At 40.6% G+C, this 14,126-nt stretch overlaps 1 protein-coding gene across 1 annotated transcript in view; it reads left to right on the plus strand.

Moving 5' to 3' along the window:
• Positions 1 to 12,512: 12,512 nt before the first annotated feature.
• LOC148540317 (uncharacterized) overlaps positions 12,513 to 14,126 on the plus strand; it is a 31,426-nt gene continuing 29,812 nt past the window's right edge. The window contains exon 1 of the mRNA XM_088447601.1: positions 12,513 to 12,567. Coding sequence (XP_088303727.1) covers positions 12,513 to 12,567 — 55 coding nt within the window. The remainder of the gene's footprint in view (positions 12,568 to 14,126) is intronic.

A 14,126-nucleotide genomic window follows, 5' to 3' on the forward strand; every position in this document is an offset into this window, starting at 1 on the left:
TACATTTAGACATAATCTTAATATGTCCGACCCGTGGCGACTATTGAACCCCACTGATAAAACACATACTTATCTATCCATAGTTCATGGATCATTGTCAAGAATTGATAAAATTTTGATCTCTGATGGCTTGATGTCTGAGATACAGGGCGTAGATATACATGATATACTTGTTTCAGATCATGCTCCTGTTACACTGGCTCTTTCTCATCCGCACATGAAACGGGTGGATTATGTTTGGTGATTTTCACATTATCTGGCTCAATCTGATGAGTTTAAAACATACCTTATTCACCACTGGACAAACTACGTGGATGATAATTTGTCCTCTTGGGACGACCCTATTCTTTTTTGGCGGGCCTCAAAGGCTGTAACGAGGGGTCATATTATAAGCTATGTGGCACGCAAGCGTCGAGAGGCTAGGGTGGAATACAGGGCCTTGAAGGATGTGGTAAAGGACACCTTTCAACAATATACTAATGATCCTTCACCTGAAAAAATCAGTACAAACAAGCTAGGCAGATATTGGAAACCTATCTGCTAACACAGGCAAAACATTCAATAGAATACACTAAAAACAAATATTACCGTTGGGGGAACAAGGCAGGCAAACTGTTAGCAAATTTATCTAAACCCTACAGACAACGCCACAGACAACGCCATACAATTACTACACTGACACATCCTACTACAGGAGACATAATTACTGATTCCAAAGAAATTGTTAATCAATTTCAATCTTATTTTGAAGAGATGTTTCGTTCCGCATCTATTGATACTTCAGTCCACCCTGCTTACTGATGACGTTTTACCAAAGTTAACAGTGGAGCAGAGGGAGGCGTTAGCGGGTAGCATAACTATGGAAGAAATTAATAAAGCCATAACGTTGCTCCCTGCTGGCAAATCCCCTGGGCCGGATGGCTTTTCTGGCGAATACTATCGAATATTACAAACACACATATCCCCAACATTGTTAGAATTATACAAAACAATACATGATAATAACACACCATATGATACCTTTAATGAGGCGCATACAATTCTGCTGCCAAAGCCGGACAAAGACCCAAATTTGATGTCATCTTATAGGCCTTTTAGTCTCCTGAATGTTGACTTTAAGCCTTTGGCTAAGATCATGGCGTTAAGACTCCAAACAATCTTACCTCACATAGTGACAGAACATCAAACAGGGTTCGTGCACGGGCGACATGCAGTAAAGGCTATAAGGACGGCAATTGCAGCAGTAGTGGCGTCGGCGGGAACGTCGGGAGTTGAGAATATGTTATTAAGTTTGGATATTCAGAGAGCCTTTGATATGGTCTTGTGGCCATACTTGTTTGAGGTGCTGGAGAGAAGAGCCTTTGCAACAAATTTTGTTGAACTGATATGGTATTTTTATTTTAATCTGTCAACATCATTGCTAGTCAATGGCATAGTAGGTCCCCGTTTTTACCTGGAAAGGGGCACCCGTGAGGGCTGTCCTCTTTCACCATTGTTATTTAATTTGCCATTAGATCCTCTTCTTAGAACTCTTCAGACTTGGCAAGAACTTAAGGGTATCTCTGTGGGCAGACAATAATTAAAAATTTCTGCGTTCGTGGATTATATTCTTCTTTATATAGGTAATCCTGAACAATCTTTGCCCTTTCTATTACATAAATTAGAACATTTTGGTCAAATATCTGGTCTATACATAAATATGACTATGTCAATAGCTATGTCTTTTAAAAATTCTGCTAGACCTCCTAGGTGGGCCTCTCAATATCCACTAAAATGGTCTAAACAATATATACCATATCTAGGAATATTATTACCACACAATATCTATGATCTCTATAGACTGAATATCACAAGAGCGATAAATAGATTGAATGCGGATATTAGGGGGTGGGAACGTCTTCCTTTATCATTTTTGGGACAAGCTAATTTATTAAAGATGGTGGCTATCCCCCGTTTAATGTATCCTTTGCAGTTTCTCTCTGTTCTCTTAACAAAAGTTGACACACTTAAAATTAACCAGTTGATACGTCAAATTATTTGGAAGGGTGGCAGAGCTAGAATAGCCTTACGGAAACTATGCCAACCTAGAAGTAATGGGGGAATACATTTTCCAGATATAACTGTATATAATCAGGCGGCACTTTTGCGACATTTACGTGATTGGTTGCATCAGTCCTCCATATATACAAATGTACAAGTGGAACAAAGCTTCCTATTAGAAAGTGATCTAGTAAGTTTTCTTCATCAACATGAACAAGAGATATCTGAAATATATAAATCAAATCCGTTACTATGGACAACTCGAAAGCTGTGGCACATTTTACGACATAAGGCTGGATTAAATGCTTACTACACTCTTCACCTTCCACTAATCCGTAATCCTAATTTCCTTGACGGCATGGCTGCTCACCCTTTCACACTATGGCGTCTGGCGGGTATAATCAATTTGAAATCGCTGGTTTCAGTTGAGGGAAAACGTATGCTTACATACACGGAAGTCTCAAATAATTTCCCAATGATAAACCGTTATCCATTGGCATTTCTGCAAGTGCGTTCCTATCTTACACACGTTCTACAATATTTTTCCAATAAGGATTGGGACAATACGTTGGACACCTTTCTGTCTTATCAGGTACCACACCGTAGAGCTATCTCAATCCATTATAATTTTTTAAGAGATATAATTGATCATGCTACAATTTCCGGAGGTGTGGCTAAATGGCTAACTTATTTCCCAAATTTGACTATTTCCAAGGCTAGAAAAGGCACTGGAGTTCTCTAGAAGAACTTTGCCAGCCAGTATGTATACTGAACTCTTTGTAAATGTTTATCATAATGTCTATCTTTCCCCCATTAGACGGTTCAAAATGGGTTAATCTAATAATCATTTATGTCCACGATGCCAACAGGAGGAAGCGGATAATTTTCATTGTCTATGGGCGTGCCCAATAGTTAAAATTTTTTGACATCAGATAAGAAGATATACAGAATTTATTTTATAAATTATGTTCCATTTACTCCTGAGTGGGCGATATTGGGGGTATTCGATCCAGAACAGCGTATGACCTTAGATAGTAAGAAATTATTGTTGATTATGAGCGCGGCAGGTAGGAAAACCATACTGCAGGGTTGGTTGGATAGCTCACCCCCCCAATGGTCCCTATTCATGACAAAATTATATTTTATTTTTAAAATGGATTGGGTAGAGACTTTGACACAAAAAGAAAAAAAGGTGGAACGTTTCTTTTCACTATGGGAAATATACATAGACACACTTCCAGTTACTATAAGGAAACAAATACACCACAGTTTGAGGAATACCACATGGTATCTCATAAGACTGGCGGTAGATGATCCTCCTATTAATATCATTTAGAAAGATTTGGTTTGCTCTCTCTCCGGCTCAATAATTTTGAAATGGTTTATCAAAATAGAAATATAAATGTAAAGGATAAAATTGAAGACTTGTTTATAAATGTGAAAGTTGTACTTTACAAAATGATCAATGTGATTTTATGTTGGATGTTGTGATACATATTGTCTCAAAAAAAATTTATTGAAAAAAAATAAAATAAAAAAATATTCGACAAGTTTGGGGACATTTTTGGAAAAATATTAGCCAGTTATGTGGTTAATTAACAATTTTTTGCTATGTACAGTACTGTTTGAAAATTGCCATATTAAGAATTTAATATATTTCTGCAAGTTTTATGGTTATTATTTGAAGTGCTGGTCTTTTGGATGCATTTTTATGTTTGCGTGTATATATATAACAAGTAATATGGAACCTCCAGTATTGCACTATATACTAAAAGAGCTCAGTGCAACTTGTACCACTGCCAACTTGTACTATTGCCATTCCAAATTTGTGTGTGTGGGGGCTCTGGTGTGGTCTCTCATCTAGGGCAATAAAATGTTTAGTTACAGATTTTTAACTGTAATCTGCTGTTTACCAGTTGCATGTTTTAACTGTCTAATACTAGAGTTTTTTATTTATATTTATTATATTATTTATATAAAATGTACAAACTCCACATACACAAAACTCACACCCCATAGCCTCTTACTAGTGTCATGGTGGTGATGTATTTTCACCAGTTTGACTAAAGCTGGGTACACACTGGCAGTTATATAATAAATAGTTATGCAAAGAGCAAAAACTAGATAAAAGACAAATAAGCCTTTGTTGGGGCACCCTTAGAAAGGAAATGTAATGAAAATTAATGAACAGAATTATATCAAATTAAAACTTTACTTTTAATAGTGAACTTGGTAAGATAAATTCTCTTCAGTTAGGTAACTCACATGAAAAACAAATACATATAGTGAACAAACGTAAACAACATAAATGTTGCAATCAGCATACAATAAGAAAACAATTGTTGGTATATATAATATGATATATGAGAGTGATTTACCTTGTATCACAAGTCATTGATTAAATGGCAGCAGGGAACAAGATTATTTAGACCCTATATGTACCAAGTACATCAATCAGTGTTAATCCGCTGCCAGTAAGAATGATGTATAAACATGGATAAAGAGCACAGATGTTACAATCAAGACTTAGGAAAGCACTCAGTTTATATACACTAGGATAAATTCAGTTAGGTAACTCACATGTAAAACAAATACATGTAGTGAACAAATGTAAACAACATAAATGTTGCAATCAGCATACAATAAGAAAACAATTGTTGGTATATATATATATAATATAATATATGACAGTGATTTATCTTGTATCACAAGTCATTGATTGAATGGCAACATGGAACAAGAGTATTTAGACCCTATATGTGCCAAGTACATCAATCAGTGTAAATCTGCTGCCAGTAAGAATGATGTATAAACATGGATAAAAAGCACAGATGTTGCAATCAAGACTAAGGAAAGCACTCAGTTTATATACACTAGGATAAATTCTCTTCAATAAGATAACTCACAAGTAAAACAACTACATATAGCGAACAAAAGTAAATAACATGAATGTTGCAATCAGCATACAGTAAGAAAACAAATATTAGTATATATGATGATATAGGAGAGTGAGTAACCTTGTATCACATGTCATTGATTGAATAGCAGCAGGGAACAAGAGTATTTAAACCCTATATGTACCAAATACATCAATCAGTGTGAATCCGCTGCCAGTAAGAATGATGAGGAAAACACTCAGTTTATATATACATAAAACAATGTTTCACTTCACCATTATCTTGCATAAAGGAGTATTTAACAACATATATATTCTCCTGTTAGGTCTATAAAAGTAATTCTGCTGTTAATTATAGGCAAGGTAAAAAAAAAATGGGTGAATAGCTAAGACTGAATTAACCCCTCTTCCTAATTACACTTGTTTGAAAATCACAGTGGGTCAGAGAGAAAACACACAGATGAGTATAATTATAAGAATAATCGAAAATATAGAGTCAATATGCAGGCACCAACAGTTCTAATCTATAGGTCTGCTGTAACTATCACTTCTAAGGCAAAAACTGGTTTAATACAATGCAGCTGAATTGCTCAGGATCTCAGGCAGCAGTAAGGTGAAGATTGATTACACCATGTAACAAGATCAAGTTCTGTCTAATAGGTACAATACAATGAAATAACAGCAATTAGATCTTATAGGATAAATGAGTGTCACATGGAAAAGATCTTATGGGAATGCTGCCGAAGAAAGTAAGGTCTGTGGTTAATAAAACGTTAAATCACTTCTGCTTTCCCATGTCCAATTCTAACATGGGATGAGAGAGTGCAAATAGCTTAACACACAGAGGAAACAACAGAAAGGCACTTCTGCTGTCTGAGGAGAAGCAGCGTCTCTCCCCTGTTACCTTAAGGCATTGCAGGGGGAGTCGCACGCTGGGAACTCAGATGAGAGAGTACATGGAAGTGACAGTAAAGTTGCCTCGCCAAGATAGTCAGAGGACCAAGGCTGTGGTGCCGTGTGTGGGATTGCTGATGCTAATGCAGTCTGCAGGCAGGACGCACGTTTCGCCGGGGTGGCTTGGTCACCTGATCATCCAGATATACAGTATCAGCAGTGCATCGGCAGATGTGTGCAGACGATATGTGATGTTAGGTACGACACATTGGGCTGATGTTTGGCAAGTGTATATGCACTTGCCAATCATTAGATAAGTCGGCGGATCGTCCAGAAGGTGTGTTCCCAGCATAAGCAAGCATAAGCATAAGCTAAACTAGTGTTTGGGTTGTGTGTTTGTCTTCAGTTTTGTATATTGTGTGGTGCAGTAGGTCACTGGTACGCAGATGCCAGTGCATCTTATACAGTGCTGTATCTGCATATCTAAGACTGCATAATATTATACTGTATTCTTTGTGTGATGGCTACACTCAAGTGGGTGACCATACCCACTCAGTGGCTAGCCATGCCCCTCAGCAGGCCCCTGCAGCTGCATTTCCTTGGTGGGCCCTTCATGCCCCAGTATGACACTGCCCGAAGCACCCCAGGGTGCCAGGGCACACAGTTTGGGAACCACTGAATTAGCCATTAGCAGATGCATCTAGTGACTATTTGCAAACTGCAAATGCACCGCACCATGCATAAGCACCTTGATGGAAGTTCCGTGCACGGCCAGATCTCTCATTCTATGAATTGGCATTACTGAGTGGACACATGGAAAAGAACCAATTAGAGGGAGTGTCGTGGTCATTTAGTCAGAAGTCTGTGCTTATCTGAAGCGTGTGTATGACTAAGGGGCGCCTGCTTCATACATATCTCTTGCACTCAGCATGGCGTAGGGGAATGTGCTGATACTAATGATGACAGTCACGGATGGATAAACAGTAGTTGCTTAATGGTTATACACTTGAAGCCGAGCAGGTGCTGCAGTAATGCAGTATCATATGGTAGTAAATCTTGCAACCGCTTTGCATGTGATTCAGAATCAGGCACATTATGTTTTATATCATTGTTTTGTTTCTACAATAATGATTCTGAACAGACTGTTTGTTAAGGATTTGGTCGGATGTGTATATTAGAGTGCTGAATGTTATCAGTTAGAAAAACTAAGAGCCTTATTCAGACCTGCTCGCTAGATGCGGCTGCTCGCTCCCAGCGTATGGAAATTCAGCTAAGTGACGTCAAGTGAGGCGCACGCACTGCAAAGGTATAAGCACGCCCACTATGTATTGGTGAGCGATCACTTTGTGTTTTCAAATGCCCACTAGCCTGTCTTTAGCCACCCACTAGCGTACGTCATCTCCAGGAAGTATATACAACCATCGGTACATCGGATTCCATCGGATCTGACCGCAGCGCTTGCGGTTGACTGTACCCTACCGCAAGCACTGCGAGCACCTCAGTGTATAATACCACCAGGTGACGTGTACTATGACACTGCCTGTTAATAATGCACGCCTCTGAAACGGCGTTGAAACACTCAGGCACGCCTGCGTCTGCAACTACACTCACCCGTTACTACTGTCCTGCCCCTGTTACCACTCACAAATTGCTTCTCCTGTCACTCATTCCACTGGGCTGTCTTTGCAGGGCGAGCAAGCGCATCCCAATCGCTCATACTAGTTTCCGCACACGCACTGTGAACTATACACATGCGCACATTTGCAAACATCGCCAGCAACGAGTGACCGCTTGCTAGCGAGCAGGTCTGAATCAGGTCCTAAGTGTTCTGCTGTCCATATACTGATTGTAGTGAAAATTGGAGTAAATTGGTAATCAGATTAAAATACCTATACTACTGTAGTAGTCTGTGCCAGAGATTCCCAAACACAGTCCTCAAGGCTCCCCAACAGTTCAGGTTTTGTAGATATCCACGGTTGTGCACAGGTGGTTAAATCAAATTGACAGAGGTACTAATTATGTCACCTGTGCTCAACCATGGATATCTCTAAAGCTGCATACACACACAACGATTTTTTTAATGATTATCGTTAAACGATATCGTTTAACGATAATCGTTTGCAAAAATCGTTCACTTTCTGAGTCAAACGATGAACGATTATCGTTCATGCGCGTTCACGTTTGTAGTTTGTCGTTTGTAGTTTGTAGTTCAGTCAGACTTGTCAACTCAACGATTTTCATTAAGGGAATATGCAAAAATCGTTTGTAGTTCATAAAAATCGTTCATGACATTTAGTAAATGAACAACTTTAGTAAACGATTTTAGTTAATTTTTTCAAGGGAAAAAATTGTTTACTAAAATCGTTCATTAAAAAAATCGTTGTGTGTGTATGCAGCTTAAAACATGAACTGCTGGGAAGCCTTGAGGACTGCATTTGGAAACCTCTGGTCTATGCTATATATTTGTGTGACATTATTGTTTGAGTAATAATAATTGTGGTACTGTAATCATCAGGAGCACGTAACGGCTCCAAATGTAATCCTTCGTGATAACGTGAGTGCTGATGTTGCCAAAACCACAAGCAGCAGGGGCGTATTAAGAGAGGAGGGGTGGCCCGTGTACATTCCCTGTAACTGATAGCAGCAGTAGTCTACTGTGCATGTTCTGGTTGCCAGGAAAATTGCACGCCAGCTATTTTCCCAGCGACTTCCCTACTGCGCATGCGCAAAATGCCAGTAAAATGGCCGCGTCTGCCATTTTCCAGGCGTTTTGTGTAGCACTACCCCAGCCATCGTGGTATGTCGTAGAGGTAAGTATAAAAAGTATGGGTGCAGGGTGTGCGGTGTCGACCCCCTCTGGACCCAGAGATAGGCCCTTAACAAGCAGTGGTTTCTGATTGAGATATGTGGGGACTGGCTGATCATGACCGGGCAGGTGCAAAGTCAGGGAAAATCCTTTTTTTAAGGTAGAAACATCTGGACTTGGGGTTTGATTCAGAGATACGTGCAAAGTTTGCAAACCCAATGGTTTACGTACATATCCGATAGCGGGGGAGAGTGCATGTGCAGAATGGGTCCTGTGAGATCGCTTACAGTGCCCCCTAAGCTGCAGCTTAATTGACAGGCTGCAGCCATTTGGCGGTGCGAAGGAGCTGTCATGGGGTCAGGTGGTTTACAAACTGGGGATGTTTTGTGTCTGTTTTGTAAGCGTGCCGAGACCAGGATCTTTTTCTTTCTATGCAGATTTCCTGGCCCCAGGTGGTCAGTTTAAGTAAGCTTAGGTCGCGTTGGTGATCCCATGCTGCGTCTTTGGAAGCAGCACTCATTTCTGCGATGCTGGCAGGAGGTGTCTTTTGTCCACAGTAGTCTCCTGCTGCATTAGCATATTTTATTATCACAGCTGTGTCCAGAGATGCAGCAGCGATGCTATTAGCGTACATCGATGAATCATCCCCCTGTTCACAACCCCTGGGACATCGCCTCTAATGACTAATTTGGCATTTGGAAGTTTTCAATTAGTTTAATTGGGCCAATTATTATTACATATTATTGTGGTGAAAAAAAACAAATGGCTTTAAATTAAATACCCCAAAATCAACTTTTTTTTATGCACCTCAAATTTAATTAAAGTACTTATTCAAGCAAATAATGCTTTTCTATCTTTCATTTTTTTACCTTTAAAGTGGCCTCCAATTACCCCCAAATCAAATTACAATTTTTTAAAATTAATTTGTACTCAAATGAAAAAAAGTCATTTGCTGCATTTTAAAAGCGCTAAATATTTTTCTTTGGGACAGTAATAAATACTGTTACCCAATTTTTAGGGTACAGGCTGTTTCCCCATTTGAAAAAATATTTCCTACTGGTTTTTCCGGGAAAAATTACCGTGATTAATTTTGTTCAATTAGTGTGGAATTCGGGAGTATGTATACCCATTTTAATGTAAAAATTATTTCGATACCCACAAAAATGTCACACCTAATTGCATATGCCCCTTAGATTCCACAAAGAGCCTCCAATATTAAATTAGCTCAGCTGCAAGACTAATAAACGCTTTTTTATTAGAATGCACAATATTATAAATTAATATGAATTAAGGAACATGCAGTTCCAATATTACCGATAGTTCTAGTGTCCCAGACTGAAGGAATTCCTTAAGCAGTGTTTTTTGGTAGGAAATATAGGATTCCCCTTAAGTGGTCGCTGGATTGAAAATAGTATATTAGGTAGTAGCTCAACTTGATGCAGTGTAGTATAATAGCAGCAAGGGTGCAGTGGCAAATGCAGGATTTTGAAAGGGGGGTCTCCAAATAATTGGGTGCCACCGGAAAGGGGATGTAGCCTCACTGTAAGGGGTGTGGCCTCACAATAAGGTGCGTTGCCTCAAACGAAAAGACTACTTTATGACTAAATGACATTAACATAACTATAGGCAGCAGTGTGGGCCCTGGGCAAAGCAATGCACTGGGGCCCCTACCCACCCATTCACAGGAAACAAATGTAAATAGTCAATAAAATGAAACCTTCATGCATGCCCATCAGACCTCCCACATATGCAGAGAGACTGTCTGACTGGTCTGAAGCCGGTGGATAAAGTGAAACTGGGACTGAGTTGAGTACTCGTAACCGGGAGGGGGATGGGGTGGGGAAGGTTAGATCAGAATACAGTGCACCGGCGGCCGGCTTATAAAAATATCCCAAATTTACCAACTGGCCGCGGCTGCAGGGGGGTGGGCTGGCGGGCCCCTACAAGCTGCAGGCCCTTAGGCAACTGCCCAACAAGCCCAATGGAAGAGATGGCCCTGGATTAGGGACAGCAAAATCAACTGCTGTTTTCCCTAAGGCACACCATCAGTCCCCCCCCCCCTTCCCACAGGAGAAAAAAAAAACACATTGCTCCCCACAGAAGATACCACATTGCTCCCCACAGAATATACCACACAGACTATACCACATTGCTTCCCACAGAATATACCACACGGAATATACAATATTGCTCCCCACAGAAGAAACCACCTTGTTCCCCCACAGAACATACCACATTGCTTCCCCACAAAACATACCATTGTTCTTGACAGAACATACCACATTGCTCCCCACAGAACATACCACATTGCTCCCCACAGAACATACCACATTGCTTCCCACAGAACATACCATATACTGTTTTCAGATGGGATTTTTATGTTGCTGCCGTTTCATCCCCCTCTCCTTTCTCTCTCATTCTCACTGTGAGAGAAACTGTCTCCTGCTGAGTGCTGCTGCTGCCGCCTGCCTGCAAACCCCTGTGCCTGGCTGGAGGTGGCATCTATCCATCCCAGTCCTTCTCAGAAATGGCACCCGCCTCGGCATCCGGGCATGGCTTAAAGAAGTTGCTCCTCAGCACGTCGAGTGGCCAGTCATCCACGTCATCAATTGGCGGGGACAGGCCGGATCAGTCAGCGGTGGGAGAGGTGAGCCGTGCAGTGCTGAGACTGCTGCACCAGAGTGCCTGCTGTAAGTGACAGGCTGACAGCTAGGAGCAGAGCGGAGTACCCCGTGCGATTGCAACGGCAGCCCGTCCCTAGAAATGGCCCTGGCTGCGATAAATTGGCAGCCAGGGGGGGTTTCTAGGTACTCGAAAACCCCCCCTTCGTGCAGCCTGGGTGAGTTACAAAGAAAAGCACTGAAGCTCCACGCAGGGGTGTATTAATGCTCAAGGGGGTTTGTTTTCAGCGGGCTACCCCAAGCCCCGCATCTTACCTTGTGCTGGCAAGTGGGTCCCTCCTCCTCTATGCCACCATAGGGTAAGGTTGGGGGGCTCTGCCAATGGACTTATTACCACTAGGGAGATGCTTTATGTTGCTGGTGATTTTTTTACACTGGGGGCTATTTTGCATTGGGGGTGGGAAGTGAAATTTCATTTGGGGCCTATGGACACAGAGGTTGCAGGAGGGTGTGAAAAACACTCCCTAGTTATATTTTTTTTGAATAAAATATATAAATATTTTATTAAAAACAGTTTTGAAACTTAATTACATTTTGAAAAAAAACTATTTCTGTGTGGTTTTGAAAAAAAAAAGTTGTCAGTTAACTGGTTAATGTGAGAACACAGCTATACAAACAATAAATCAGATCATTTGACCTAATAGAGATGAGTAAAGTCATATATGAGGTACAGGATGAGCAAGCTCCAAGGAGAATCCTCACATTGTCCCAATTAAACTCCTCAACAACACTGAGGTTGGGATTGCTGCATCAAAAGCTATCACATCACTTTGGTGGACTGTAGCTATGTGATGAGGAAGTGGGGCCTACATAATGGAGCATACACACGGTCAGATTTGTCAGACTTGTCAGATTTGTCAGATGAACGATTGAACGATTAAACGATTTGAACGATTTGCACGATTTTACCAAAGTTTTGAACGATTTGAACGATTGAACGATTTTTGACTGCATTAAAATGAATGGAATCGTCCAAGTCTGACTGCAAACACATCATATGTCAGAAATCGTTATCTGACGGGAACGCGCATCGTTGATCGTCCATCGTTCAGGCATGTCAGATATGAACGATTTTCCTTCAGATATGAACGACTGAACGATTTTTAAATCGTTATCGTTCATATCTGAAGGAAAAATCTGACCGTGTGTATGCACCATTAGGGTCTGCTTATGGCAAACTAACAAATAATACGCCATGATAGACTTAAGCAATGCAAATAAGGTGGACCTTATCATTCAGATAAGGGGATGTAAGTGTGGTGGGAGATACTTTAAATATGTTCTTCATAAAGGTGGAATTATTTTTAAAATATGTGAGGGGAATTATTTAGTGTGATAAAGTAGCCCATAATAGTCCAGAATTTAATGATTTCACGGGAAGTCCATGTGTTGTTGCTCTGTTTTATCTATACAGGTTGAGTCTCCCATATCCAAATATTCCAAATACGGAATATTCCAAAAGACGGAATATTTTCAGCATTACTGACATAGTGAAACCTTTGCTTTTTGATGGTTCACTGTACACAAACTTTGTTTAAGGCACAAAATTATTAAAATTAAAGTATAAAATGACCTATAGGCTGTGTGTATAATGTGTATATGAAACATAAATTAATTTCATGTATGTACGCAAACTTTCTTTGAACCACAAAATTATTGGAAAGATTGTATAAAATTACTTTCAGGCTGTGTGTATAAGGTGTATATGAATCATAAATGCATTCTGTATTTAGATTTGGGACATTTCAATATGGTATACAAATATTCCAAAATACAGAATATTCCGATATCCAAAATACCCCTGGTCCCCAAGCATTTTGGATATGGGAGACTCGACCTGTATAAGCTTCCTAGTAACACATTTGTAGATGGCACAAACTGAACCCAGCAAGCCCAGTGCCAACATTAAGGGCAAATAAAAGAGGTAATGGTGCGCTCTGTATTAGCTTCACAGGCCAGTAAACCAGGTGGCTGCTAACACAGTGGGATCTGCCCCCCACATATATTCAACATCCAAAAAAAAAAAAGAATGTGAAGCTCTTACCCTGAATTTAGTAGATGAATCAAATAAAACATTTATTTATGGGTCTCAATAGTTATCCATACAATCATAAATCAATTGCATAAAATTTCAAATTCAATATAAAACATCTGTAAATAACACTCTGTGTGGTGCAACAGGAAAAATCCTTTAGAGAAATAGCCTCTGGGTATTAAACTCAGCTCATCAAATAGGCATTGCACTAAGGACCTGATTCAGAGCCGCTCGCATGATGCGATAGCTCGCTTGCAAAAAGGTGCCGGGTATGCAAATCAAGCGATCGCTATTTGCGCTGTAAGGATGCCCTCTATGTCTTAGCGAGCGATGGCAGTTAGCGTACGCTGGACTATAAAACCTCCCACCTGTCATTCGCAGCACACGTCATCTCCGGGAAGTATTTGATTAATCGTGAACATCGAGGGCCATCGGAGCTGCTCGCAGCGCTTGGGGTTGACCTAACCTACCCCAAGAACTGCGAGCAGCTCAGGCTAAAAAACAACCAAGTCACGTGTGCAATGAATCTACTTTGCTAATTATGCACACTCATTAAACGCCGTTCTGACGGTCAGACACGCCTGCTTTCGCACAGCCACTCCCCCGTTCACAAGCACCTTCCCTTGTTACCACCTACAAACGGCGCAATCTGTCACTCAAAGTAGCATCCTGTCTGTGTACTACAAGCGCTCGATTGTACATCGCAGACGCTAGTTTGTGCATGCGCACTGCAACTTAGATGCATGCGCAGACGGGTGACAATCGCTCCTAGCG

This window comes from Taudactylus pleione, unplaced genomic scaffold, assembly GCF_031769625.1.
Source record: "Taudactylus pleione unplaced genomic scaffold, aTauple2 ptg000019l, whole genome shotgun sequence".
In the NCBI taxonomy this organism is placed as follows: domain Eukaryota; kingdom Metazoa; phylum Chordata; class Amphibia; order Anura; family Myobatrachidae; genus Taudactylus; species Taudactylus pleione.